The sequence below is a fragment of the Salvelinus namaycush genome, chromosome 16 (genome assembly GCF_016432855.1).
Source record: "Salvelinus namaycush isolate Seneca chromosome 16, SaNama_1.0, whole genome shotgun sequence".
In the NCBI taxonomy this organism is placed as follows: Eukaryota; Metazoa; Chordata; class Actinopteri; order Salmoniformes; family Salmonidae; genus Salvelinus; species Salvelinus namaycush.
The window spans coordinates 8,005,793-8,033,350 of NC_052322.1; the positions used below are offsets into that span (position 1 = coordinate 8,005,793).

The 27,558-nt window shown below is 42.1% G+C and overlaps 1 protein-coding gene across 3 annotated transcripts; it reads right to left on the bottom strand.

Moving 5' to 3' along the window:
* Positions 1–7,209: 7,209 nt before the first annotated feature.
* Positions 7,210–25,943, bottom strand: LOC120060944 (serine/threonine-protein kinase 38). Of its 3 annotated transcripts, none has more exons than XM_039010391.1 (13): positions 25,884–25,943; positions 18,860–18,996; positions 16,061–16,079; positions 15,822–15,944; positions 15,639–15,722; positions 13,872–13,995; positions 13,250–13,404; positions 12,960–13,071; positions 12,268–12,329; positions 11,895–12,012; positions 11,528–11,747; positions 11,229–11,323; positions 7,210–10,959 (listed from the first exon to the last, which is right to left on the bottom strand). In XM_039010391.1, the coding sequence occupies exons 2-13, from the start codon at positions 18,988–18,990 to the stop codon at positions 10,820–10,822; spliced, it is 1,383 nt and encodes a 460-aa protein (XP_038866319.1). In that variant the 5' UTR covers positions 18,991–18,996; positions 25,884–25,943; the 3' UTR covers positions 7,210–10,819. The 3 variants fall into 3 exon arrangements, with proteins under 3 accessions (XP_038866319.1, XP_038866318.1, XP_038866317.1); XM_039010390.1 differs by having other exon boundaries at positions 12,969–13,071; positions 16,028–16,079; XM_039010389.1 differs by having other exon boundaries at positions 16,028–16,079.
* Positions 25,944–27,558: the final 1,615 nt, after the last annotated feature.

Below are 27,558 nucleotides of genomic sequence, written 5' to 3' on the forward strand. Positions count from 1 at the left end.
CATGGTACCGATTTGTGTGTGTCCGTGTGTGCAAGTAGACAAAACATGTTGACTCATCCTACTTATCCTACTAAAAATGCCAAAGCCATCTTCCTCTCATGACTCTGTCATACAGTTCACGCTTTTAGTTTAGCCTAACATTAGCCTACTACATCTAGCTACATATTGAACTTCCGTCCTCTCAGGTTAGGGGCACAATTTATGGTTAGATCAGAATCACCATCATTATCATTGGAGAGTACGGAGAATTAAGTATCCAACCAAATCCAAATCTCCATCAGTGGAGATTTTAGCATGTACATTTTGGTGGAGCAAACTAAAATAATGTTGATGTTGTTGCATGCCAGCAAAGTCAACACAACACTAAACAATACATTAATTGGACTATAACGGTGACAAACGGTGCCCACAAACTGTTAAGGCCTACAGGACATAAAGCTGTCCCAACACCTTACCAATGTTACAGCTGGCTTTCAGCGGAGCCTCGTCTGGCAGCAAAACAGTTCATTCAGCCTCATTTACTGCCGTTAAAAAAAACATAGCTGATACGGCTGACTTGCTTAAACAAATGTGGTTTCTACTGACAATTGAGGTGTAAAAACTATGGCATAAGGGACAACGAGCGGATAAGACGCAATCTGTCATTTTGATTAGGAAAGGGAAAAGGGGATACCTAGTCAGTTGTACAACTGAAAGCATTCAACTGAAATGTGTCTTCTGCATTTAACCCCTCTTAGACATTAATGAGCGAGCTAGGACGGATGTAGTCAATATAACTATTTGTTTAGGACTTCTGAAATGTACAGCGACAGAATTCAGAACATGGACCGTTGTTACAGTATTCACCCTGTAAACCAAGTCAGAACCGTAGGATAAATAAAGCAGATAACAATAATAAGCAGATAATGAAAGCTCTTACAATATTTAATGACGATATTTCTCTAAAACAGGTTATAGGCTACATGTGCACCATCAAGTCAGGACAGTAGGTGAAATTATGAGGGGAAAATATACCAAATTATTAGGGTAAGGCACATGGGCTACTAACAGCTTAATACACATACTATCTCCCTGGCATATTACATCCTTTATGCAGCAGCATACAATACATTTTTGGAATCACCTTGTTGTGCTGTGCTTACTTGAACAGGATGGTGGGCAGTCTTTCGTGGGCAAATTTTGTCAACAAATTCTGTCATTCTCTGGTTTTATGGTGCTTTCAAGACAACTGGGAACTCAGGAAAAAAACAAGGTTGAATCATGAGATTAGCGATCTTCAGGTCAGAGCTCTAGAAAGAGGCCCTAGTTCCCGACTTGGAATTCCGAGTTGGATGACAGTTCAAAACGTATTTTCCCAGTCAGGCTAGTTTTTTTCACGAGTTCCCAGTTGTCATGAACTCACTGAAGTCTGAGATTTCCAAGTTCCAGTTGTTTTGAAAGCGGCAGAAGTCATGTTGGATTGACAGCATGGCCAATGTTGAATGTTTATCCTTTTAAGCTTGGAAAAAAAGAGACCCTTAAAACACAGACTTGGACCACACATCCACTCCACTGAATAGCAGGCTAGTGATTGCTTTACAATGCTTGCAGTTAGCCACTGATTCCTTCCAAAACACTCATTGTTGAAATTGAGATCCCTAACTTGTGTAATGTTTGTCCAATGGCCAATGAGCACCAATACGTTTTATCTATCATATATCTCCTCATTATTTCTCTTCATTTGACAAGAATTGAAAAGGATTTGCCAGTAGATTGTCGACTTGATTCACGATGACGGCTAGCTTGCTAGCTAAGATTTTGAAGGTATGATCTTGACATGATCAGCCCAATCAAAGCTACTGTAGATATAACATGAGGGCTCCCGAGTGGCGCAGCGGTCTAAGACACTACATCTCAATGCAAGAGGCCTCACTACAGTCGCTGGTTCAATTCCATCCGGCCGTGATTGGGAGTCCCATAAGGTGGTGCACAATTAGTTAAATAAAGGTTACATTTAAAATAGCAAAATTGACATTTTATCCTCAGCCAATGACTTTGAGCCTTCTTATATGGGCACTTCTAATGTAAATCTATGGCAGCACCCAAGAGGCTTGAATTTTAGAACTCTACCCATAGATTTTGCGGTGACGTAGTGTCCCCATGAGATTTATTTTTTTTATTTTTAGTTCAACTTTATTTAACCAGGTAGGCCAGTTGAAAACAAGTTCTCATTTACAACTGCGGGCTGGCCAAGATAAAGCAAAGCAGTGCGACAAAAACAACACAGAGTTACACATGGGATAAACAAACGTACAGTCAATAACACAATAGAAAAATCTGTATACAGTGTGTGCAAATTAAGTAAGGAGGTAAGGCAATAAATAGGCCATAGTGGCGAAGTAATTACAATTTAGCAATTAACATTGGAGTGATAGAATGTGCAGATGAGGATATGCAAGTACTGTTGTGCAAAAGAGCAGAAAAACAAAAACAAATATGGGGATGAGGTAAGTAGTTGGATGGGCTATTTACATATGGGCTGTGTACAGCTGCAGCGATCGGTAAGCTGCTCTGACAGCTGAAGCTTAAAGTTAGTGAGGGAGATATAGATCTCCAACTTCAGTGATTTTTGCAATTCGTTCCAGTCATTGGCAGCAGAGAACTGGAAGGAAAGGCGGCCAACGGAGGTGTTGGCTTTGGGGATGACCAGTGAAATATACCTGTTGGAGCGCGTGACCAGTGAGCTGAGATAAGGTAGAGTTTTACCTAGCAAAGACTTATAGATGATCTGGAGCCAGTGGATTTGGTGACGAATATGTAGCGAGGACCAACCAACGAGAGCATACTGTACAGGTCGCAGTGGTGGGGAGTATATGGGGCTTTGGTGACAAAACGGATGGCACTGTGATAGACTGCATCCAATTTGCTGAGTAGAGTGTTGGATGCTATTTTGTAAATGACACCGCCGAAGTCAAGGATCGGTAATTGTTATGAGAATTATGTTCTCAATGTTCATAACCCAATTCAATTATACTACTGTCTGCAACCCAGAATTAGTAAGATACTGGTTGAATGAAACAGACGGAGGCCCAGCTATGATAGTCAAAATGTTTATTCACGAGCGCGCTAGTCCGTTGTACAAAACCATTCATTTTATACTGGCTCCTTACGCACTTACATTCACACACAAACAGTAGATATCATACGCACATACATACACACGAACAGTAGGTATCCTACACACATACTGTATCAATACCCAGCCGACAAAGATTAGGGACCGTGAGAAGCATTATAAAAATTCAGAAAACAAAACATAGGTTTAAAGATTAACTTCTTGTGAATCCAACCACGGTGTCAGATTTTTAAAAATGCTTTACGGCGAAAGCATACCTTACGATTATTTGAGAACATAGCCCACTAGACAAATCATTACAAACAGTAACCAGCCAAGTAGAACAGTTACACAAGTCAGAAATAGAGATAAAATAAATCCCTTACCATTGATGATCTTAATATGGTTGCACTCAGCAGACATTAATTTACTCAATAAATGTTCCTTTTGTTCGATAAAGTGTCTTTATCTCCAAAAACCTCTGTTTTGTTTGCGTGTTTTCTTCAGTAATCCACAGGCTCAAACGCAGTCAAAACAGGAAGACAAAAAAATCCTAATTGTGTCCGTAAAGTTCATAGAAACATGTCAAATGATGTTTATATTCAATCCTAAGGTTGTTTTTAGCCTAAATAATCGATAATATTTCAACCGGACAATAACGTCGTCAATTTAAAAGGTAAACAAGAAACGCACTCTCTCGGTCTCGCGCATGAAAAAGCTCTGTGACACTTTAGGGTCCACTCATTCAGACTGCTCTTACTTCCTCATTTTTCAGAATACAAGCCTGAAACAATTTATAAAGACTGTTGACATCTAGTGGAAGGCATAAAAACTGCAATTTGAGTCCTCAGTCAATGGATACTGTAATGGCATTGAATAGAAAACTACAAAACCAAAAAATAAAACTACTTCCTGAATGGATTTTTCTCAGGTTTTCGCCTGCCAAATCAGTTCTGTTATACTCACAGACACTATTTTAACACTTTTGGAAACTTTAGAGTGTTTTCTATCCAAATCTACCAGTTATATGCATATCATATCTTCTGGGCCTGAAAAGCAGGCAGTTTAATTTGGGCATGCATTTCATCCAAAATTCCAAATGCTGCCCCCTACCCTAGAGAAGTTAAGTAACCCTATTTTGAGATGTGAGATACCACAATCTCTTTCAATAATGACAGGAATGGAGGTCTTTATTCCAGTGAGATTGCTAAGGCGAACAACATCATGTTTTGGTTTGCTCAACCTAGATCAAGGTAGACACGGTCTCAATGGGGATTGCTGAGCTGACTACACTGACTGTGCTAGTGGCAGACTCCACTAAGCTGGCCTGTACCCTCTCTCATTGTGGAGCTAGAGGAGTTAGAGCCCTACCTATGTTCGTAGCTAAGATGAGGGCACCCTTCCAGCTAGGATGTAGTCCATCACTCCTCAGCAGGCCAGGCTTGGTCCTATTTTGTGGGTGAGTCCCAGAAAGCGGCCCAATTAGGAGGGGCAGAAAACGGTTTTCAACCAACGATTGAGTTGTGAGACTGCTGTAGAGCTCATCACTCCCCCTAACTGGGAGGGGGCCAGAGACAATTACTCGATGCCAACACATCTTTCTAGTTGATTTACACGCTGAAGCTATGTTACGTTTGGTGACCTCTGACTGTTTCATCCTAACATCGTTGGTGCCATCATGGATGACAATATCCCTATACTCTCTACAATTGCCAGTTTTAGCCTTAGCCAGCACAATCTTCAGATTAGACTTTGCCCCCTGCTAAACAGTGTATGATCGATGGATGATTATTTTTAAGTCTAATATTGAGGGTAAAGGAGTTGCCAATGGCTAGGGTTTTCAATTTGTCAGAGCTAATAGTGGGAGGCTTCGGCAGCTCAGACCCCGTAGAGGGTGGAGGAGAGACCTGAGAAGGCTCAGCCTCTGACTCGTTGCTTAATGCGGAGAACCGGTTGAAAGTTTGTCAGATGAAGGAGCGACACCGGTTGAGTATGCAGACAGCATTTCTTTCCAAAAGCCTTGAGAAAATAGTCCGGCTGCGGGGACTGTGCGGGGGGATTTATACTACTAGCTGTGCTTATTGGTGGCAGACGCCGTTTCATCCTTTCTTACACTTAAATTGCCCTTCCCTAACGCTTACATCTGAAGCTGTGCTTGCAACACGGCTATCCTCACCATAAGGCCATAGTTCTCCTGTATATTATGAGTACAGCGACTGCAATTAGAAGGCCTAATGTTACTACTTAGCCTCGGTTGGTGGAGGTCCTGTAGAACCATGTCCAGAAAAAGCGTCTGGGGAGAAGTTGAATGAAAAAAAGTAGAGCAAGGAAAAAACAAAGACGTTGGTAAACGAAAGGTTTGGCAGATAGCCAAGTAGCAACAAATAGCGCAGCAGCACTAGGACAAGTCCGGATGACTACCTCATGAAGCAAGTTGAGAGAATGCTAAGTGTGCAAAGCTGTCATCAACGCAAAGGGTGGCTACTTTGAAAAATCTCAAATACATTGACGCTTTTTGGTTACTACATGATTCCATATGTGTTATTTCCTAGCTTTGACATCTTCACTATTATTATACAATGTAGAAAATAGAAAAAAGAAAAGAAAAACCGAGAATGAGTAGGCATTTTTCCTATTTTGTTGCCATGCAACCTGGAATTTAAATTGATTTTTTGGGGGGTTGTATCATTTGATTTACACAACATGCCTACCACTTTGAAGATGCAAAATATTTTTTATTGTGAAACAAACAAGAAATAAGACAAAGAAACAGAAAACTTGAGCGTGCATAACTATTCACCCCCCAAAGTCAATACTTTGTAGAGCCACATTTTGCAGCAATTACAGCTGCAAGTCTCTTGGGGTATGTCTCTATAAGCTTGGCACATCTAGCCACTGGGATTTTTGCCCATTCTTCAAGGCAAAACTGCTCCAGCTCCTACAAGTTGGATGGGTTCTGCTGGTGTACAGCAATCTTTAAGTCAAACCACAGATTTTCAATTGGATTGAGGTCTTTGCTTTGACTAGGCCATTCCAAGACATTTAAATATTTCCCCTTAAACCACTCAAGTATTGCTTTAGCACTATGCTTAGGGTCATTGTCCTGCTGGAAAATGAACCTCTGTCCCAGTCTCAAATCTCTGAAAGACTGAAACAGGTTTCCCTCAAGAATTTCCCTGTATTTAGCACCATCCATCATTCCTTCAATTCTGACCAGTTTCCCAGTCCCTTCCGATGAAAAACATCCCCACAGCACCACCATGCTTCACTGTGGGGATGCTGTTCTTGGGGTGATGAGAGGTGTTGGGTTTGCACCAGAAATAGCATTTTTCTTAGATGGCCAACAAGCTCAATTTTATTTTCATCTGACCAGAGTACCTTCTTCCATATGTTTGGGGAGTCATCCCACACTAAACATGTTTGCTTATTTTTTTCTTTAAGCAATGGCTTTTTTCTGGCCACTCTTCCGTAAAGCCCAGCTCTGTGGAGTATACGGCTTAAAGTGGTTCTATGGACAGATACTCCAATCTCTGCTGTGGAGCTTTGCAGCTCCTTCAGGTTTATCTTTGGTCTCTTGGCAGGTTTGTTGTGGTGCCATATTCTTTCCATTTTTTAATAATGGATTTAATGGGGCTCTGTGGGATTTTCTACGTTTCAGATATTTTTGTATAACCCAACCCTGATCTGTACTTCTCCACAAATTTGTAGCGGACCTGTTTGGAGAGCTCCTTGGTCCTCATGGTGCCCCTTGCTTAGTTGTGTTGCAGTCTCTGGGGCCTTTCAGAACAGGTGTATGTATACTGAGATCATATGACAGAATGTGGACTTTATTTAACTAATTATGTGACTTCTGAAGGTAATTGGTTGCACCAGATCTTATTTAGGGGCTTCCTAGCAAAGGGGGTGAATTCATACGCACACACCACTTTTCCATAAAAAAAAAAAAAAAAGTTTATTTTTAATTTCACTTCACCAATTTGGACTATTCTGTGCATGTCCAGTACATGAAATCCAAATAAAAATCAATTTAAATCACAGGTTGTAATGCAACAAAATAGGAAAAACACCAAGGGGGATGAATACTTTTGCAAGGCACTGTATCTAGTTTTTTTTTATTTTTTATTAATGTAGCTAGTTGTGCTAAACATTTTATAGATAAAAGGATAAGTAGCATTACATTTTTAAAGAGAAGAACTGTTTGAGGGTGAGGCTGATATCAAAACATCTTCCGCAGTAGGATATGTTTTGAGCATCCCAACCCGTTACCCTCACAGTTGTGATAACTTTTGCATCACATTTCTTGCCTTATAATACCTAGCTGACCTATTCTACACAGACAAGGAATGAAAAAGACAAGACACTGGTTCAACATAGTCCTAGGTGTTCTATTTAATGCTGTTAAAAGTCTACCACCATAATAGTGCAGGTGAGTATTTCTACCAGAAGTGAAACAAGCGGTCTGCCATTGACTGGCAAAATAAATGTGCCTTTTGAACTAACTAGAGAACCAATACCCACGCGACTTAGCAACTTTCTGCCTTAACAGTGAATTAACATACTCAAAGAATACATGGTTAAATGCACATCTCGACCATGCAGTTTCTAAGCCTCTATGGTAGTAGGCTACTAGCTTCCAAGTCTAACCAGAGATACTGCCTAGTAGCACCTTTGAGGAACACTGAACAATTCTCTGAAAACCATGTTAGTTTTCACAGGTGCTATGTGCCATCTATTACACAAAGACTAGTTTACGCTGTTTAAACGGTTGCATGCATGACAACAGCCCTGTAAGAACTTCTTTGCACTATTGAGAGATGACGGAGCAATGACTGGGTGACATTACATGATGGGGCTTGAGAAACTGGTCGGTCCTGCTAACGTTACTCCTAGCCCGGTTTGTTGTGTATGGTTCGCTTTGGTCAAATGTAAAAAAATTGACAACCTCTCCCGTTTGGATGAAAACATTGTTGCTCTTGACGAAGGGGTCTTAAATCAGTCTTGAGTAGCAAGGGATGTTTGGAATCCAAAGGTAATAAATAACGAATATTTAATTAAGACCTTTGTTCACCATTTACATTATTCCACCTCAGTTTGTCAGATAAAACAATATCCAGAAGAAAACGTAACTCCTGCACATGGCTAGCGTGTCCATTCAATCAGTGAAATGACATTTCCCTCGCCCATCAAAACAAAGACAGATTTCAGAGCGGCCCATTATTTTGCCGTACAAAACGGAAACACCACAGATATTAAGTGCAGCTATTCAATGTGAAATGGCAGAAAATATACAATAAAAACCTGACACCACAGTGGATTAAATACAACTCCCCCTACTTTTGATTGAATGTTCCCTATAAAAAGGTTTGTACAGCCTGTTTCCCACACCTTGTGTGCCTGGGGGGAAATAACAGCACACACACACAGTTGGATGACATCTACAAAAGAGCACCCACCTTATCAGTGTTAACACAACATATTCCCACATACTATTTTACTGAGTATATCACCCATTCCTCTAAAGACATGCAAATCTCACACACCAAGCAGCATACATTTAAAATACAATCATTCCAAAATGCCCATTCGCACTTTGCCAACTCGTCCGCCCAATACTTTTTAAACCCAGCATTACAACTGGATCATTAGGGCATCAAGCATCAGTAAAAGGTGAGACCAGTCTCAAAATCAGTTCTGTCGCTCAGTCGTAAAAACAAAATGTCTGGATATTAAATCTCAGCAAGTAGTCTAAACTACCCAGAACACCGTACAGATATTTAACAAAATACCAGACATCTTCACCGTGTGACAAAGGCTACATTCCATTCAAATTACAGCATTTTGGAATTAACATGGCATTAAATTCATCTTCAACTACACCTTGGGATTACATTCGATTCAAATGACAGCATTTGGGATTGTGTTAAGAACAGTGAGTCACATATAGCCCTGTTTACAGAGTTAAGGTCGAGTTTCTCACTCACACCTCTTAGCCTCTTGAAAAGTAAGGACATACCAGGTGGCATATCCTTGACACGAAACGTCAGGCAAATGTAATGTTTAAAGTATTCTTGCTACGAAATAGCCGAGCAACAGGAAGAGACGGAACTATAGACACGACAGGAAGTGGAAAGGGTGCGTTAATGACCCTAACCTAGGCTCACAGAGCACACGCCGCCGGAGTGTGTCTCAAAACTCTAAAAGCTGCTCCCTTTCTATTCTGTTACATATCCGCTGAACAAACTTGCTCTGCCACCTCACCTACCAAGCCCTTACAGACCAGTGGTCAGGACAAAAAAAAGAGAAGGAAAGAGAAGAGTATCAATATCTTGGCCTTACTTATAGCTCCCCTACCCCAAAGGTCCATGGAAAAGTACCAAAAATAATGGTTGGTACATGCACCAAATTTTAGTATTCAATCAGTACATGCAACATATTTTTGTATTTGATTTTGCTCTCTAGCTAAAGGACATGCATATCCACAAATGTTATAAGTCCGACAGAGCATTGGTAAATCAAATGAGTTAAAGGACAGCATGAAGGTGCTAATATTAACAGTGGATGATTGTCAAACTAAGAACCTAAAAAGGTAGGCTTGTGGAAGGTGTAGTTCCATTTCAAATGGAATCATATTCAAGAGAGGCGATTCTATTGCTATAAACACTTGCCAAAGTCCATGTAACAGCTCCACCATTGGTAGTAGTGAAGTGACAATTAAATGGAGAAGTAATTCCATTGAAACTCTCAAAAGTTAGACTGAATAGTGACAACAATTACACTCAGCTCTCAATGTTTTTGGTTATTGCAAAAGGCAACCGGTCCGAAGCATCATCATCCAAGACTCTTCAGTAGAGAGCTCTCTAAAAACACATGAAAAACATTGACATATATTCCCTGAAAAGCATCATTAGTTCGTCAAATGACACGATTTCTAATGTTTTTGACAGCAGAACTCATTTCTAAAAAGATGGGAGAAATCTATTGTGTGTGGGAAAAAGAAAAACCGAAGAGAGAAAAGCTAGCCCTTTGACAGAAGGCATATTGGATCCTAGTCCCATGCTGGTGGTCGCCCAGCTAAACTTTAAGACTTCAATGCCGGTTTGTGGAGGAGGAAGTGAAGAAGGCTGGTATAGCCAATCAAGTGTGTTCTTCTGATGTGAAAATGGGCTCTGGCCCCTGAGGTGACCGGTTATGCTGGTATCTTGGTTCAGTCCCTTGGGATACTGAAGGATAGAGAAACAGTCTTGGCCGAGTTGGACCGACGCTAGTGGAGATCTACGACAGATGGTCCTCAAACTAAGGTCATATCAACACCTCCAAGACTGCTCATTGATGGATCCTACACTTTAGTTATGGGGACTTTAATCCTGGGGTGGAATGGCATATGAGTTTTCACATAGAAAACAATCACTGTCCATACCTTCCAGCACAACGCTAAGGCTTTTTTAGATAGACAAACTCGAGTTGGAGAAGGTCACACTTCTCTACACAGTAAACAGAGCCCTACAAGTCCCCTGCAAAGGAATGAGAAAGGTCCCTTCAGCAGGATCAGACACATGGGATAGTCTCAATTATGATGGACCCCTTCAACCAGCTTGTATAGGGTAAGTTAGTTTCTACCTCCAAAATTGAGTTTGGGAGAGCAGTGGACGTTGGGATCCATGGGGAATTCCTTTTGAGTTCCAGTCTGAGGGGCAGGTAGAGTGAGTGAGGAAACAAAGGAAGGATTCATCTCTTCCCCGTCTTCATGTAGGAGGGGATAGCCCCTCGGGCTGTGAGGCCTTCAAAGCGCTTGTAGGTGTAGTTGATGAAGACCCAGTCCTTGTTCTTGAGGTCTGCCTCAGAATGATTGGACACCACAGGGGCAGCTGTGGCGGAAAAAGACAGGGATTATTTCACACAGGGCAATAGAGGAAAACAAAGGATCCAAAATGTGAGAATCCTGTTTCAAGGTGGCATTAGTTGACCAGGGCCATGTTTAATAGGCACCACATTGAAGAAAACAGACTTAACCTGGGAATGACTAACTGGTGTAAATCGAAACGTCTTTGTTTTTCGTTGTGTGCCCTAATGAACACTACCCTGTTGAATTATGACTAGTGGCAGCCACTAATGTTGGCGACAATGAGAAACGTACCTGTCGGTTGGAGGATATCAGAGTCTGGGAACTCGTCAAAGTTGGACGTGTCGTCGATGCTTTTTATCTCAATGGGAATGGCAGCGGGTCGCTCTCTGTAATAAAAACGGAACCCTGTTTTTACAATGTCACTGTTCCCATTTCTGAATGCACCATTAACTGATACAATCAGCTACATCCTCAAAAAAATGCTAGCCAGGAGATTTGGGATATTGACAAATAACCAGCAATAAAGTGGAAAATATCTTCTTTTTTTTTTAAACGTCAGAAAATGTAACTATTCTTTTAAGCCCTCGTACCTGATGTGGTCGTAGTCCACCCCCTCGAAGAAGGCGTTGCCCTTAATGTCCTCCACCCCAGTGGCTCCGATCCTGTGCTCCTCCTCACAGCAGAACCTGAGGATGAGGTCCTTAGCTTTCTCCGAAATGGGCACTTCAGGGGGAAAAGTCAGTGTTTCTTGCCAGTTCATCACCTTCCTGTAGGTCTCCTGAGGGGTCTCTGAGCAGAACGGGGGATAGCCTGGAAAACAACACACATGGGATCAACCAGCCAGGCATGGGCAAATACGTAGTAATGGCACCATTCTGTGACATTCATTCAAGATGATTGAAAGCCAATCAATGCTTTTTCAGAGGCCCCAAGCAGAAGCTGTTGACAGGATCTCACCTATCAGCATCTCATACATGATGACTCCAAGGCTCCACCAATCACAGAGCTTGTTGTATCCGTTCTGCATGAAGACTTCAGGGGCGATGTAGTCAGGGGTGCCCACAGTAGAGAAGGCCTGGGGGGGGGCGCGAGAGAAAGATCATGCAATGTGACTACAAGACTACACCAATACAAATGTGGTCGTGTTTGAGATCGACTGCATTCCAGTCGGTGACTGCAGACTGACAGATCTACAAAACCACCCTGCATCCTAAATAACTACATTTTATATGTGGATTAGTCCGTTCAAAATGGATGCTCTCGAACACGGCCCATGTCTACTTGTAGAATACACTGTATGTTGCCCTCCCATCTAGCTTCATTTTCTCACCAGCTGTCTCCGGTTCCTCTTCCATGTCTCTGCTTTCCTCTTTGAGTTCATGTTATTGAATGCTGTAAAGAAAAATAAACAGTTGTATAAAATGACACAAGTATGTAATACTTGTTGAACCCCATAACCTTGCAGGTTAAGCATCTGAAACCCTTTCAGACTCTTCGTTATGAAACAAATAGCCATTTTAGGATCTGCTGATTTACATTTTAGTCACTTAGCAGAAGCACTAACGCAGATAGATTCTACATTTAAATAATAATCCCCATTAAGGAATTTGAAGATTGGTACATGCAACAACTCAAAACATGAAGCAAACCTGAAAACAAACCATTTTAAGTTACTCATTTTCATTTTTGTACAAGCACATTTCAAATCATTACCTGGTTAGTAGAGAAACATTAAAAAGGCACAATATCTGGGACATTTCCAACTGTTCAATGGTATTTCTAATTAATAGTGTATAAATGCCATATGAGCTTTGTATTTCAGTTTTACCTCCACCATAACCCAAATATGACTCCATTGTTGATGTTTTGGTTGTCATTTGGCTCTTTGCAAACAATATGTAGCTCCAAAATACGCTTCCAAATCTCAAGGACTACATGGTCGGAGAAAAAGTCCAAATTGTGGCTTTAACATCAATACAGGGTGTTAGTATGTAAAGTAATGGATTGATTGGGATGCCTGACTTTGCTTACTGAAGTCACTGGGGAGGCTGTGGTTCAGGTTCTTGTAGAACTCGGTACGATGCGCCCTCTTCAGACCTGTGCAAAGACCAAAGTCAGACAGCTTCACATGGCCCTGAAACAATCAAGCAAAAACACATTCAGTACAGGCCTATATTCATTAGTGCACACCGTATTGGAAAAGTTTAGCCCGTTTTCTTCATTTTGGTGCCTTGTAAATTCAAACGAATAACATATCCAAACCACCAGTCTGAGCTCATGTTTGTGTCTCTTGAGTACGTGCTCAAACTCACCCTGGAGTCTAGTAGCAGGTTGTCAGGTTTGATGTCTCTGTGAATGAAGCCCAACTGGTGGATGGAGTCGATGGCTAGCACTGTCTCAGCGATGTAGAACTGAGTGGCCTCCTCTGTCAGAGTATCCTTCTTCATCAGCAGGGTCATCATGTCACCTGTAGGGGGCAGTGTCGGGTTACAACATGTACAGTCCCACTGGACTTTGAGGCATATTCAGCGAGACAGAACGACAGATAGAACATTAAGAATAAACAATCAATATGCAGCACATTTCTATGTTTTTCTGCAACGTTCCGACGGCTGTATCAAGCGTCTCAGAGTAGAAGTACTGATCTAGGATCAATTTAGCCTTTTAGACCTATAATGAACATGATATTATTTACAGGAGGGACCCAATCCTAGATCAGCACTTCTACTCTGTCTACATACACCTGCAAGAGTAGCTGATCTAGCTTCCAACTGGACAATGCACAGTCATTGTCCAGTTGGAAGCTAGATCAGCTACTCTTGCAGGTGTATGTAGACAGAGTAGAAGTGCTGATCTAGCTTCCAACTGGACAATGACTGTGCCTGTAGTGTAGGAGACTGTTTGGGGTTCAGTTTAGAGTGAGGGGGGTTATACCGCCAGGCAGGAACTCCATGATGAGGTAGAGGTTCATCTTGTCCTGGAAGCTGTAGAACATCTTAACCACCCACAGACTGTCAGCCTCTACCAGGATGTCCCTCTCAGCACGGATGTGGCCCACCTAGAAATACACACAAATGGCATGATACATAAAATCAGCAAAAAAAAGAAACGTCCCTTTTTCAGGACCCTGTCTTTCAAAGATAATTCGTAAAAATCTAAATAACTTCACAGGTCTTCTTTGTAAAGGGTTTAAACACTGTTTCCCATGCTTTTTCAAAGAACCATAAACAATTAACGGATATGCACCTGTGGAACGGTTGTTAAGACACTAACAGCTTACAGACAGTAGGCAATTCAGGTCACAGTTTTGAAAACGTAGGACACTAAAGAGGCATTTCTACTGACTCTGAAAAACACCAAAAGAAAGATGCCCAGGGTCCTTGCTCATCTGCGTGAACGTGCCTTAGGCATGCTGCAAGGAGGCATGAGGACTGCAGATGTGGCCTTGGCAATAAATTGCAATGTCCGTACTGTGAGACGCCTAAGACAGCGCTACAGTGAGACAGAACAGACAGCTGATCGTCCTCACAGTGGCAGACCACGTGTAACAACACCTGCACAGGAACGGTACATCTGAACATCACACCTGTGGGACAGGTACAGGATGGCAACAACTGCCCGAGTTACATCAGGAAAGCACAATCCCTCCAACAGTGCTCAGACTGTCCGCAATAGGCTGAGAGAGGCTGAACTGAGGGCTTGCAGGCCTGTTGTAAGGCAGGTCCTCACCAGACATCACCGGCAACAATGTCGCCTACGGGCACAAACCCACCATCACTGGACCAGACAGGACTGGCAAAAAAGGTGCTCTTAACTGAGGAGTCGCAATTTTGGCTCACCAGGGGTGATGGTCAGATTTGCGTTTATCGTCGAAGGAATGAGCGTTACACTGAGGCCTGTACTCTGGAGCGGGATCGATTTGGAGGTGGAGGGTCCGTCATGGTCTGGGGCGGTGTATCACAGCATCATTGGACTGAGCTTGTCCTTGCAGGCAATCTCAACGCTGTGCGTTACAGGGAAGACATCCTCCTCCCTCATGTGGTACCCTTCCTGCAGGCTCCTCCTGACATGACCCTCCAGCATGACAATGCCACCAGCCATACTGCTTGTTCTGTGCGTGATTTCCTGCAAGACAGGAATGTCAGTGTTCTGCAATGCCAGCGAAGAGCCCGGATCTCAATCCCATTGAGCACGTCTGGGACCTGTTGGATCGGAGGGTGAGGGCTAGGGCCATTCCCCCCAGAAATGTCCGGGAACTTGCAGGTGCCTTGGTGGAAGAGTGGGGCAACATCTCACAGCAAGAACGGGCAAATCTGGTGCAGTCCATGAGGAGGAGATGCACTGCAGTACTTAATGCAGCTGGTGGCCACACCAGATACTGACTGTTACTTTTGATTTCGACCCCCCCCCCCCTTTGTTCAGGGACACATTATTCCATTTCTGTGGAACTTGTTCAGTTCATGTCTCAGTTGTTGAATCTTGTTATGTTCATAGAAATATTAACACGTTACGTCTGCTGAAAATAAACGCAATTGACAGTGAGAGGACATTTCTTTTTTTTCCTGAGTTTACATTTATAGATTGCATGGCAGGTACTACTTTTGTATCCAAGACCTGCTTTGGATTTGTGAGAATGAACATGACTGGCCATTATGTATTGGCCATCAACATACGCCCCTACCCTTTCCTCCTCCTCCTCACCTGCTCCTTCTCCAGCATGTCGGCCTTGCGGAGGATCTTCATAGCGTACACGTGGCCTGTGTCCTTCTTCTGCACCAGACGCACCTTGGGACCAAAACGTGTCAATAATTTATTGAATAATAAGCTGAAAGTCTGCAAGGCTACTACGTAAGAGAGGTGTTTAAGAAAAGGGGTGATTCCTACCTCTCCGAAAGCTCCTCGGCCAATCACCTTGAGGGACTCGAAGTCCTCCAGCCCCAGGCGGGTTCGTTTGAGACGCAGGAACTCGGTCTCTTTCCTGGCGTGCTGGGAGCGCCGGATACGCTTCTGCACAGGTAGAGGAGGCAATGGTTAGTGCGCACAACTGCACGTGTCAAAAAGGTTGTGTCTGTGTCAGTCTTCAACGTCACCTCCTCATCAGCCAAGCCCTCTTGATCCATCACCTTTTCCAACTTCTGCTGCCTGGAACAGAAATGGAAAAATGTTTTGAATTATGGCTGTCCTCGATATAAAAAAGATATGTCGACCAAAATTAATCTCTTCTTTCGACCAATTGATTGTTCAACGTTTTTAAAACGTGATTTTCCTAATATAGACACACCTGTTTTAATAAAATTAACTATATGCATTGAGCTTGTCTGATGCTTTAAGCGCACCGTTGGATGAAATAAGATGCAAATGACACGAGAGAGCCAGAGATGAATACAACCAGAAGAAATACAAAAAAAAAAAAAAAATGATCACGTTCCTCCTGCTGGCTTTCGCAGATTCTGCCATTTCTCTCCTGAAGTTGCCGGGAATAGGCTACACGAGGAGTCAAACTTTCTCATGTGAAATGACAATTTAATTTACAATTTCTACCGATCTGTGTGCCAGTTAGGGTTTTCATATTCACATTTTTGTGGAACAGATCCATTTTGTTTATCATAACACCTTTGAATCTCAAAATCATTCTCATGTGGTTAATCCAAATCGAAATTAAAATAAAACCTAAAAAAAAAAAAAAAGAGGTAACTTCTATTGCCAACTCTGTAAAAATTGCCTACATAAAGCCATTAAATAACATTGCAGCCTGCAGGTAGAAAATATTGCTCCGTTCATCTTTCCCTCGACCCTGACTAGTCTCCCAGTCCCTGTCGTTGCAAAACATCCCCACAGCATGATGCCACCACCATGCTTCACGGTAAAGTTTGATAAAGTTTGATTTGAAACAGTGAGGGACTATCTTTACTCCAATAGGAATGCTTGTTTTTGTTTTCAGTATCGCTACGCTTTATTACATTGTGGAATAATGAATGCGACACAGGGACTTCCATATTAGACCACCGTGTTGCCTTTGTTCTCCAGTGTTTTTAACAGGGAAGTGGTAGTACGGGTTGGACAGGTGGAATTTTGTGTGTCATATTCACCATTTACCAGTTTCCTCTTCAAACCAGCACGGTTGGGTCTTGAATTCTAAAATAGATTACATTTTTTATTGAAAAGGTTATTTCTTTACCGTCATAATGTGACCCGTGGTTGAACAGATAGACATCTTGTTGTTCGACTGATGGATGACATATTTATATGGAAAAAAATAAATTGCACCTGGGCAGGAATAATACATTACGGACTTTCTCTTATTAGATAAAAAAAAATGTTTTTCTCTTTGTATTATCTTTTACCAGATCTAATGTGTTATATTCTCCTATGTTAATTTAACATTTCCACAAACTTCAAAGTTTTTCCTTTCAAATGGTATCAAGAATATGCATATCCTTGCTTCAGGTCCTGAGCTACAGGCAGTTAGATTTGGGTATGTCACTTTTGGCAAAAATAGGGGGAAAAGGGTTGGATCCTTATTAAAAGCATACAGGCCTATTAAGCAAGACAGACAGGTTGATGTTATTGGCCCAATATAGAAAACCTGGGGAGGGAAAAGCTAGTTAGAATGTGTTAAAGTCCTCTGCAGTATATATGCAGTGTCCACCATTTCTTAGCCTAATCGTATTCACCCTCCTTGGCATTTCTCCTATTTTGTTGCCTTACAACCTGGAATTTAAATGGATTTTTGGGGGGATTGTATCATTTGATATACACAACATGCCTACCACTTTGAAGATGCAAAATATTTTTTCTTGTGAAACAAACAAGAAATAAGACAAAAAACTGAAAACTTGAGTGTGCATAACTATTCACCCCCCAAAGTCAATACTTTGTAGAGCCACATTTTGCAGCAATTACAGCTGAAAGTCTCTTAGGGTATGTCTCTATAAGCTTGGCACATCTAGACACTGGGATTTTTGCCCATTCTTCAAGGCAAAACTGCTCCAGCTCCTACAAGTTGGATGGGTTCTGCTGGTGTACAGCAATCTTTAAGTCATACCACAGATTTTCAATTGGATTGAGGTCTTTGCTTTGACTAGGCCATTCCAAGACATTTAAATATTTCCCCTTAAACCACTCAAGTATTGCTTTAGCACTATGCTTAGGGTCATTGTCCTGCTGGAAGGTGAACCTCAGTCCCAGTCTCAAATCTCTTGAAGACTGAAACAGGTTTCCCTCAAGAACTTCCCTGTATTTAGCGCCATCCATCATTCCTTCAATTCTGACCAGTTTCCCAGTCCCTGATTTTAAAATTCTGATATCTTTTTAGAACCCAACCCTGATATGTACTTCTCCACAAATTTGTTCCTGACCGGTTTGGAGAGCTCCTTTGTCTTCATGGAGCCGCTTGCTTGGTGGTGCCCCTTGCTTAGTGGTCTTGCAGACTCTGGGGCCATTCAGAACAGGTGTATATATACACTGAGATCATGTGACACTTATATTGCACACAGGTGGACTTTATTTAACTTCTGAAGGTAATTGGTTGCACCAGATGTTATTTAGGGGCTTCATAGCAAAGGGGGTGAATACATATGCACGCACCACTTTTCCGTTTTTAATTTTTTTGAAACAAGTAAAAAAAAAAATCATTTCACTTCATCAATTTGGACTATTGTGTGCATGTGCATTACATGAAATCCAAATAAAAATCTATTTAAATTACAGGTTGTAATGCAACAAAATAGGAAAAAATGCCAAGGGGGATGAATACTTGTAAGGCACAAATACCAAAGTTTGCAACACCCACCTTGAATGACATAACACATAAGAAGAATGTAGCAATAGAGAACAGAGGATTTGTAAACAATGTGTCAGTGGAAGGCTCTGCCCGTTGGCTGAGCCCAGACGGATGTGTGCGGGTGTAGTAGGAGGCCTACCTCATCTCTCTCTCCTCATGTTGAGCGATGAGGTTGCTGTAGAAGTTCTCCAGGGTCACCTTGGCCATGGTCACACGTTCCTTGGTGTGATTACTCATCGAGGAGCAGGAACTCTGGCCCGTCATTGCCATGGTTACCTGAGAGATGCATTGAGGGGGGGGGGGGGGGGTGCAATTAAGCAACCTGTATATCCTCTTGAAAGAACTATAGGCCTACGCTATCATAATTAAATTCAAGTCCAAACCAAATGCAGATGTATTCTACTTTTCACCCGCCTTGTAATTGTGCTGTTTTCACATAGGCCTATACCCTTGCAAACACTTTCACAGACTCTTCTTTTATCTTTCACTACAACCTTTTCTAAAATAAGGGGCCAAGAGAAGAGGGGTTAAAGACAATTGTCCTCTTTCAGTCGCCATACAGTAACTCAATGTCCAGTCCGCCATACAGTAACTCAATGTCCAGTCAGCCTCAGCACATTTTGCATGGCTGAGCAACAGGGACCCTTGAGGTGGCAGGAGGAGGGAGGCAAGTGGAAAGAGTCCGCCGTATTGCCGATGCTAGGTCAGGGCAATTCAATTATCCGCCGGACATTCAGTTGGGCAATGAATAAGGAGTTCGTTAAAAGGAAAGACTGGTGCCCAATGAGTCACGGAAGCCGCCGTGTTTGCAGTGCCATGTAGAGGCTGGTCAATAATACTAAGTGCATGCTCTTCAACCGATCGCTGCCTGCACCTGCCCGCCCGCCCGTCCAGCATCACCACTCTGGACAGTTCTGACTTAGAATATGTGGACAACTACAAATACCTAGGTGTCTGGTTCGACTGTAAACTCTCCTTCCAGACTCACATAAAGCATCTCCAATCCAAAGTTAAATCTAGAATTGGCTTCCTATTTAGCAACAAAGCATCCTTCACCCATGCTGCCAAACATACCCTCGTAAAACTGACCATCTTACCGATCCTCGACTTCGGCGATGTCATTTACAAAATAGCCTCCAACACCCTACTCAACAAATTGGATGCAGTCTATCGCAGTGCCATCCGTTTTGTCACCAAAGCCCCATATACTACCCACCACTGCGACCTGTACGCTCTCGTTGGCTGGCCCTAGCTTCATACTTGTCGCCAAACCCACTGGCTCCTGGTCATCTACAAGACCCTGCTTCCCCTACTGTATTTATTTATTTTGCTCCTTTGCACCCCAGTATTTCTAATTTGCACACTCATCTACTGTCAAATGTACCATTCCAGTGTTTTAATTTCTATATTGTATTTACTTCACCACCATGGCCTATTTATTGCCTTTACCTCCCTTATCTCACCTCATTTGCTCACATTGTATAGACTTATTTTTCTACTGTAATATTAACTGTATGGTTGTTTTACTCCATGTGTAACTCTGTGTTGTTATATGTGTCGAACTGCTTTGCTTTATCTTGGCCAGGCTGCAGTTATAAATGAGAACTTGTTCTCAACTTGCCTACCTGGTTAAATAAAGGTGAAATAAATACATTTTAAAAATGGTGTGGAAATCAACTTTGTGAACCCAATGCTGATGGGAGCATTACTCTGAACCAGAGAGGGGTAGTGTGTGCATCATCATGGAGTGTAAACTGTGCAGAAACATACATCACCTCTAAAGTCCAAGACATGCTTACACTTCAAGCACGCCTACTCACAATTTATTTTTATACCTTTTATTTAACTAGGCAAGTCAGTTAAGAACAAATTCTAATTTACAATGACGGCCTACCCCAAGCAAACCCTCACGACGCTGGGATAATTGGACGCTGCCCTATTGGACTCCCATTCATGGCCGGTTGTGACACAGCCTGGAGTCGATCCAGGGTCTGTAGTGAGCACTGAGAAGCAGTGCCTTAGACGGCTGCACCACTTGGGAGCCCAAAAAAACGACTTCACATATTTTTTGCATAAGTAAAAAGTGGTTTTCTGAAGTTGCTAGCTAACACTACATGACCAAAAGTACATGGATACCTGCTCGTCGAACATCTCATTCCAAAATGATGGGCATTAATATGGAGCTGGTCGCCCCTTTGCTGCTATAACAGCCTCCACTCTTCTGGGAAGGCCTTCCACTACATGTTGGAACATTGCTGCGGGGATTTGCTTCCAGGCACTGATGTTGGGCGATTAGGCCTGGCTCGTAGTCGGCGTTCCAATTCATCCCAAAGGTGTTCCATGAGGTTGAGGCTCTGTGCAGGCCAGTCAAGTTCTTCCACACCAATCTCAACAAACCATTTTAGTATGGACCTTGCTTTGTGTACGGGGGAATTGTCATTCTGAAACAGGAAAGGGCCTTCCCCAAACTGTTGCCACAAAGCTGGAAGCACAGAATCGTCTAGAACGTCATTGTATGCTGTAGCGTTACGATTTCCCTTCACTGGAACGAAGGGGCCTAGCCCGAACCATGAAAAACAGCCAAAGACCATTATTCCTACGCCACCAAACTTTACATTTGGCACTATGCATTCGGGCAGGTAGCATTCTCCTAGCATCCGCCAAATCCAGATGTCCGTCAGACTGCCAGATGGTGAAGCGTGATTCATCACTCCAGAGAACGTGTTTCCACTGCTCCAGAGTCCAATGGCAGTGAGCTTTACACCACTCCAGCCGACGCTTGGCATTGCGCATGGTGATCTTAGGCTTGTGTGCGGCAGCTTGGCAATGGAAACCCATTTCATGAAGCCCTCGACAAACAGTTATTGTGCTGACGTTGCTTCTAGAGGCAGTTTGGAACTCAGTAGGGGGTTTGCAAACGAGGACCTCAAAGAAAATTTTAAACATTAAAACCCATGTTTCTTTTGTAGTCCTTTGTAGCTCAGTTGGTGGGGCATGGTACTTGTAACACCCGGGTAGTGGGTTCCATTCCTGGGAACAACCATAAGTAAAATAACTAAGTCACTTTGGTTAAAAGAGTCTGCTAAATGGCATATATTATGTTTTGACATGCATGACAAGTCGTCCACTTCAGCAAAACCTAGAACTTGAGAAGCTGCAGGAATGATTGACAGTTGCCTTGTTTGCTACCTAACTGGTTGATGGGGTCAAAGTAGGTAGGTCCAAATATCTGTCATGTAGCTAGCTAGGCTAGCTCTCGAGCACCCAAGGCCAGGCATACAGTCATAGCAGATAGCAAAGAAGGCAACTGTCAATCATTCCTGTGGATTCTCGAGTTATAGGTTGGCTCAAGTGGTTGTCATTCACGTGAAAATATGGTTTAATTTTGGATTTAGCTTTAGTGTGGTGGTACAAAGCTTCAATGATTCACAAAGATTGCAGTAGTGTTAGCTAGTTGGGTACTTTAGAAGGGCTAGTAGCTAGCTAACTAACTGGTTTAGCCGAGAGTTAGCATATTACAGTAGCCCAAAGGTCGGAAGATACCGTCCAAACGGAATGAATGCAGCCGGCTATACATTCGTATCCCCGGTGGACCGGTTCGTACATAAAACATTCTCCATTCAGACTGCAAAAGCGGGTCGATTAAATTTAACGTGATTTAAAAACTGGGAAAATGTGCATACTTTATGAAAATACAATTTTCCACCACCATGCTATGGTGGCTAATGTTACTTCCTGACATTGCATACAGCGTTGAGACCAAGGGTAAACAGACTGCTGCAATCCCTTTGGACAGTAAGAGGAAACGACTCAATATCGCAAGCATTTGGGCAAACATTTAAGTTTCTGGTTTAGGTTGACTGTCCTGGATAGAAGGCATTCTCTTGCTGCATGTAAATAGCTAGTAACAACTGTTTGATCAAGCTAGCTCTAATGACAGGTGTGAAGTAATGTGAGCAGGGGTTGGAACGGTTCAAAGAACATAAACGAAAACCAATGTCGTTATTTTCCGGTTTTGTACCCTGAACCGGTTCCAACCCCTGCTAACGTTACTTCACAGCTGTCATTGATTTAGCTAGCCTAAACAGTTGTGATTCATACTGTTCCGGAGCAGAACCGTTATTGTAAAAGCATGGGAACCTGTTAATAACTTTATATTACATTCCAGGAATTTTTTTCTAGTCCTACATAAAAACGCCTATTCAAAGCCCTCACTGTCACTCAGAAACAATATATCTTCACCGGCTTTGAGGGCATTATCACTTTTATGCACCTCGGGTTACCAACATAACCAAATAATGATTTACATAAACGTTATTTGGATTAATTTATTCATACTATTTCATCCTTCCACAAGATGTAGTCCCGACACATCTAGGGCTGCTACCCAGCCCGGCTGATCGTACTATCAATTGTTGCCAGAGACGCGACCCAGTCGTTCAGTCTTTTTGTTCTGTATCTATTCCCAGTCGTTCGTTCTAAATGTTCCATTGCCATACTGGCTGGCAACGTTCTTATCCCTTGCTTGCTAGCTACCCAACTACGGCTAACTTAGTCATGTCAAGAATTGCAGCCAGAAAAACAGCAAAGCATTTGTTTAGAGCTTCAAGTTCCTTGGTGTGCACATCCCCCAACAAACGATCATGGTCCATACACACTAAGACAGTCATGAAGAGGGCACGACAAAGCCTATTCCTCCTCAGGAAACTGAAAAGATTTGGCATGGGTCCTCAGATCCTCAAAAGGTTCTACAGCTGCACCAGAGAGCATCCTGACTGGTTGCATCACTGCCTGGTATGGCAACTGCTCGGCCTCCGACCGCAAGGCACTACAGAGGGTAGGGCGTACGGTCCAGTACATCACTGGGGCCAAGCATCCTGCCATCCAGAGGAAGCGTGTCAGAGGAAGGCCCTAAAAATTGTCAAACTCCAGCCACCCTAGTCATGGACTGTTCTCTCTGCTACCGCACAGCAAGGATACTGTAGGCCTAGTTATCACGTTTCACATTGTATTTATTAACTACAAAACTGTTTTTTTAACCCTCCTGCTGTGTTCCGGTCAAATTGGACCGATTTACAAGTTCTCTCTGAAAAATGTAGTTAATTTAATCTGATTGTCGTAAGGTTCCATGACTTTGTCCACACAGGGCATCTGAACACACAAAATACATTTTGATGATTTTCATTACATTTTGGGTTTTTATTTAACTTTGTACACCTGGGGTGTTCCCGGTCAAAAGTGACCGGTCATTAGAAAAGAATGGGTGAGACTACAGTTAGTGTATAAAATTGAGTTCAGGCACATGCCAATTCATCAGATGGACACACTTCCTCTCCCAGACCCCCACATGCATGTGTCTTTGAGCACACACACACCTCACTCCCCTTCTTGGCTTCCATGGCAACCCCCACGGGAACCTTTCCCCAATAGAATCTTTCCCCCACGGGAACCACACCTGTTGTCATTCTCACAAACAATCGCAACATTGTTTCAATAATATATAGAACTTTTCTCCTGGTATATAAAGCTTTTTTGAGGCCTTACTCACAATTCATTCTGTGGCAGCACAATGACCAAATGATATACTGTATGTGAGGCTCTTGATCATATCTTTGATCATGACACTGGTGAGGAGAGACCTTGTTAAACTTTGACACAAAGTAGTCTATGATAAATAGCACAATACGTTATCTGAGTATTTGTTATAGTCCAAATAATCAATACATTATGCATTTTTGTACTCAAAAACTAGTTGTATGAGTTCAGGTCAATGAGGCCTACAGGCCATAAATAGCAAATAGAAGTTAAAAACGTGTAACGTTCACAAGAACTTAAGTTGATAAAAAGATCTAACACAACATTAGGTGATAATATATGTATTATTATGGATTTATAGTCAGCTATAATGGGGCGGTCATTTTACAATGGGAACACAGAATTAATTAACATGAAACGAACACAACAGGAGGGTAATTTCTGGTGCCGCTTTGCACACACGCTTGTTAGCTAGGTCAAAAGACATTCCATGTTCCTTCATAGAAGTCGCTCCTCCTATGTATAATTCTGTGGACATTATTCAGATAATCATGTCATAATAATCATGTCATAACAAGATGCTTCCTTAACCCTCTCTAGACATCTCCCGACCCACAAAAATTCAGTCGCATCTTGCGCCATAGGGTACACTTGTTTGTCCATCAGGCATATAAACAACTAGCTTGCCTGCTATATTCGCACTGATTGCTTTAGTACTTTAATGAGCTAAAAACGGTTAATTTCACAGGTTAAACAAATAACAACATACACGGGTACTTTCGGGGGATCGAACCGGTTAAGAACTTTATTTTGCTGGTCGGAACAGTGGAACGGAACGTAGTTCTGGTCAGAACAAAACGATTGGAAAATTATTTCGGTTCCAACCCCTTCACTTTAACGTTAGATAGCTAAATCAAAGATGACTATAAAGTAAAATGCCAAGTAGCTAACGTTAGCCAACCTAATTTAAAACGTGTTTACACAAGCGTGTCAAACTAGTTAGCTAATTTATCAAGAGTCCATCCAGTCCACCATCACATAAAATAGCCAATATCTTTGCACACGTTTGTATCGAACTAGCTAACGTTAGCTGTGTAGCCTGTGTTACTTGTGGTAAAGTCAAGAGAGCTTGTTAGCTAGCTTAACTAAACCTTAGCTAGCCTAGTTGTTTACTGTCAGGTAAGATAATGGGACTAACGTTATGTTATTTCGGAAAACACAATCAGCTCTCTTCAGTACCTTAGCTAGATATGATGTTAACTTTCAAATATACTAAATTATGAACCAAATAAACGTTTTAAGCGTTTCAAAAAAAATCTAACCACATGTAGCCACATAGCTTCAACAAAGTAGTTAGCCAGCCAACTTGGTTTAGTCGAGTTAGCTTAGCTAGCTCATGCTGTGCTAAACGTGAAAAGTTAGCTAGCTAACGTTACTGTAGCTAGCCAGCCAACCAACCAACGATGCTTGGCTGGCACGATCCCATGAGACAACTACAAAATAAGAGGGAACATGTTAACCATAACATTTTATTTCACTAAACTAGGTAGGTACATGTAATAGTCTTTAAAAAATAAAATAAATAAGCATTTCGATTTCTCGGCAACTTGGTATTTTGTTATAACTACCTCCGCTGAAACGACCTCTCTCTGCTCCGCTGTGTGTGGCTCTTCTTCGATGGGGTTTAACTGCGGTTTGCATCCAACGTTAATGGTGCATTACCGCCACCAGCTGGACGGGGTATTGAATAAGAAACTAAAAAAACATTGCGGGAAATGGGGAAAACGTCATCATACAAAATAAAACACGTCAACTAAGAAAACCCATCGCGCTTCTGCAATCAATGTCCACTTAAGCAATATGGCGCGAGGGGGTGTGGAATATGGCTAATATACCACGGCTAATGGCTGTTCTTTATGCACGATGCATTGCGGAGTGCCTGGACACAGCCCTTAGCCGTGTTTTATTGGCCATATACCATAAACCCCTGAGGTTCCTTATTGCTATTATAAACTGGTTATCAACGTAATTAGAGCTTTAAAAATACATGTTTTGTCATACCCGTGGTATACGGTCTGATATATCACGGCTGTCAGCCAATCAGCATTTAGGGCTCTAACCGCCCAGTTTATAATACAAAATACATCCCTACACAGGCTCAGGGGCCTGTGATGGCGGTACATTCACAGACAAGAATTATTGCACGTCCTCGGCTGTGAAATCACGAAGACCCAAAAAACGTTTAGCGGCATTCATAATGATTCCAATTTTCTTAGACTTCTTCTCTGCTTGTGCTGTACAGTTTATGGCATTGCAAAAATAATACAAAGTCCACCTTTTTAACATGTAGTATTTCACTATCCCGTGGTGGCTCTACTACCATTGTTTCTTCCCCGCCACTTGTTCCATCCCATCTTCTCACCGACTCCAGATAAGAGATAAGCTGGACACTCCTTACCCTTGCCAACTCATTCTCCTTCACCCTAACAGGTGAAGGAATTCAGGCGCATGTTTACCTCCACAGTTGCAAGATTTCACTTCATCTGGCATACGACACTCTTCCCTTCTGCACACACTTGACACATGACAAAATTTTCTACATTTACTGTATGACACTGAAGGGGCTTGTGCACTAAAGCTCTTACAGGGTATCTCATGAATCTTAACTTTATATGAGAAGGGAGAGACTCTTCATCAAAGAACAGTAACATGGATGAAGTGAATTTCTTTCCTCCATCCACTATACAGGTCAGTCAACGTGCACCAACCACTCCATCGATGTCTTCAGTAATATCCTGTCTTTATTTCTTGCGCCACCCCAGAAATAACCCACTTGATTGGTGCCCGGCTACGAAAATCCATACAGGAAACGTTCCACTTCGATATCTTTTTGAGTCTTTAAACATGCTTCTTTCCTCCAACACATTCCAGATTTTCTTTAAAATGTTAAACAGATTTTTGAAGTAGCATTGATCCAAAACCCTCACTCTGACTAAAACGAGTCTAGGGATTTGAGTGGCTCGCTTGTGGGCGTGCTATGCAGCAGTTTGTTTGTTCGGTTGTGAATAGCAAGTTTGTATGAAGGTCTGCTTATTAAATCGGTAAATAGTTTAATTCATTCTCCATTTCATTAATTTATTCACAGGTAAATAGTCATTAAAGCTTTTTTAAATTATGAACACAAATGGTGTTTAAAATCAGTACAACCGACTATGCTAGCTGAGGTTCATAGCCTGTACTAGTGCTTCAAAACCCTTCTGATGTTGCTTTCAAGACAACTGGGAACTCGTAAAAAGTCAAATC

Coding starts and splice junctions, on each gene's coding strand:
- LOC120060944 (XM_039010389.1), bottom strand. CDS start 18,990: ATGGCAATGACGGGCCAGAGTTCCTGCTCCTCGATGAGTAATCACACC. Junction 11,748..11,894: donor CATGTATGAGATGCTGATAG/GTGAGATCCTGT, acceptor GTTGTTTTCCAG/GCTATCCCCCGTTCTGCTCA. Junction 11,324..11,527: donor GTGGACTACGACCACATCAG/GTACGAGGGCTT, acceptor TTTTTATTACAG/AGAGCGACCCGCTGCCATTC.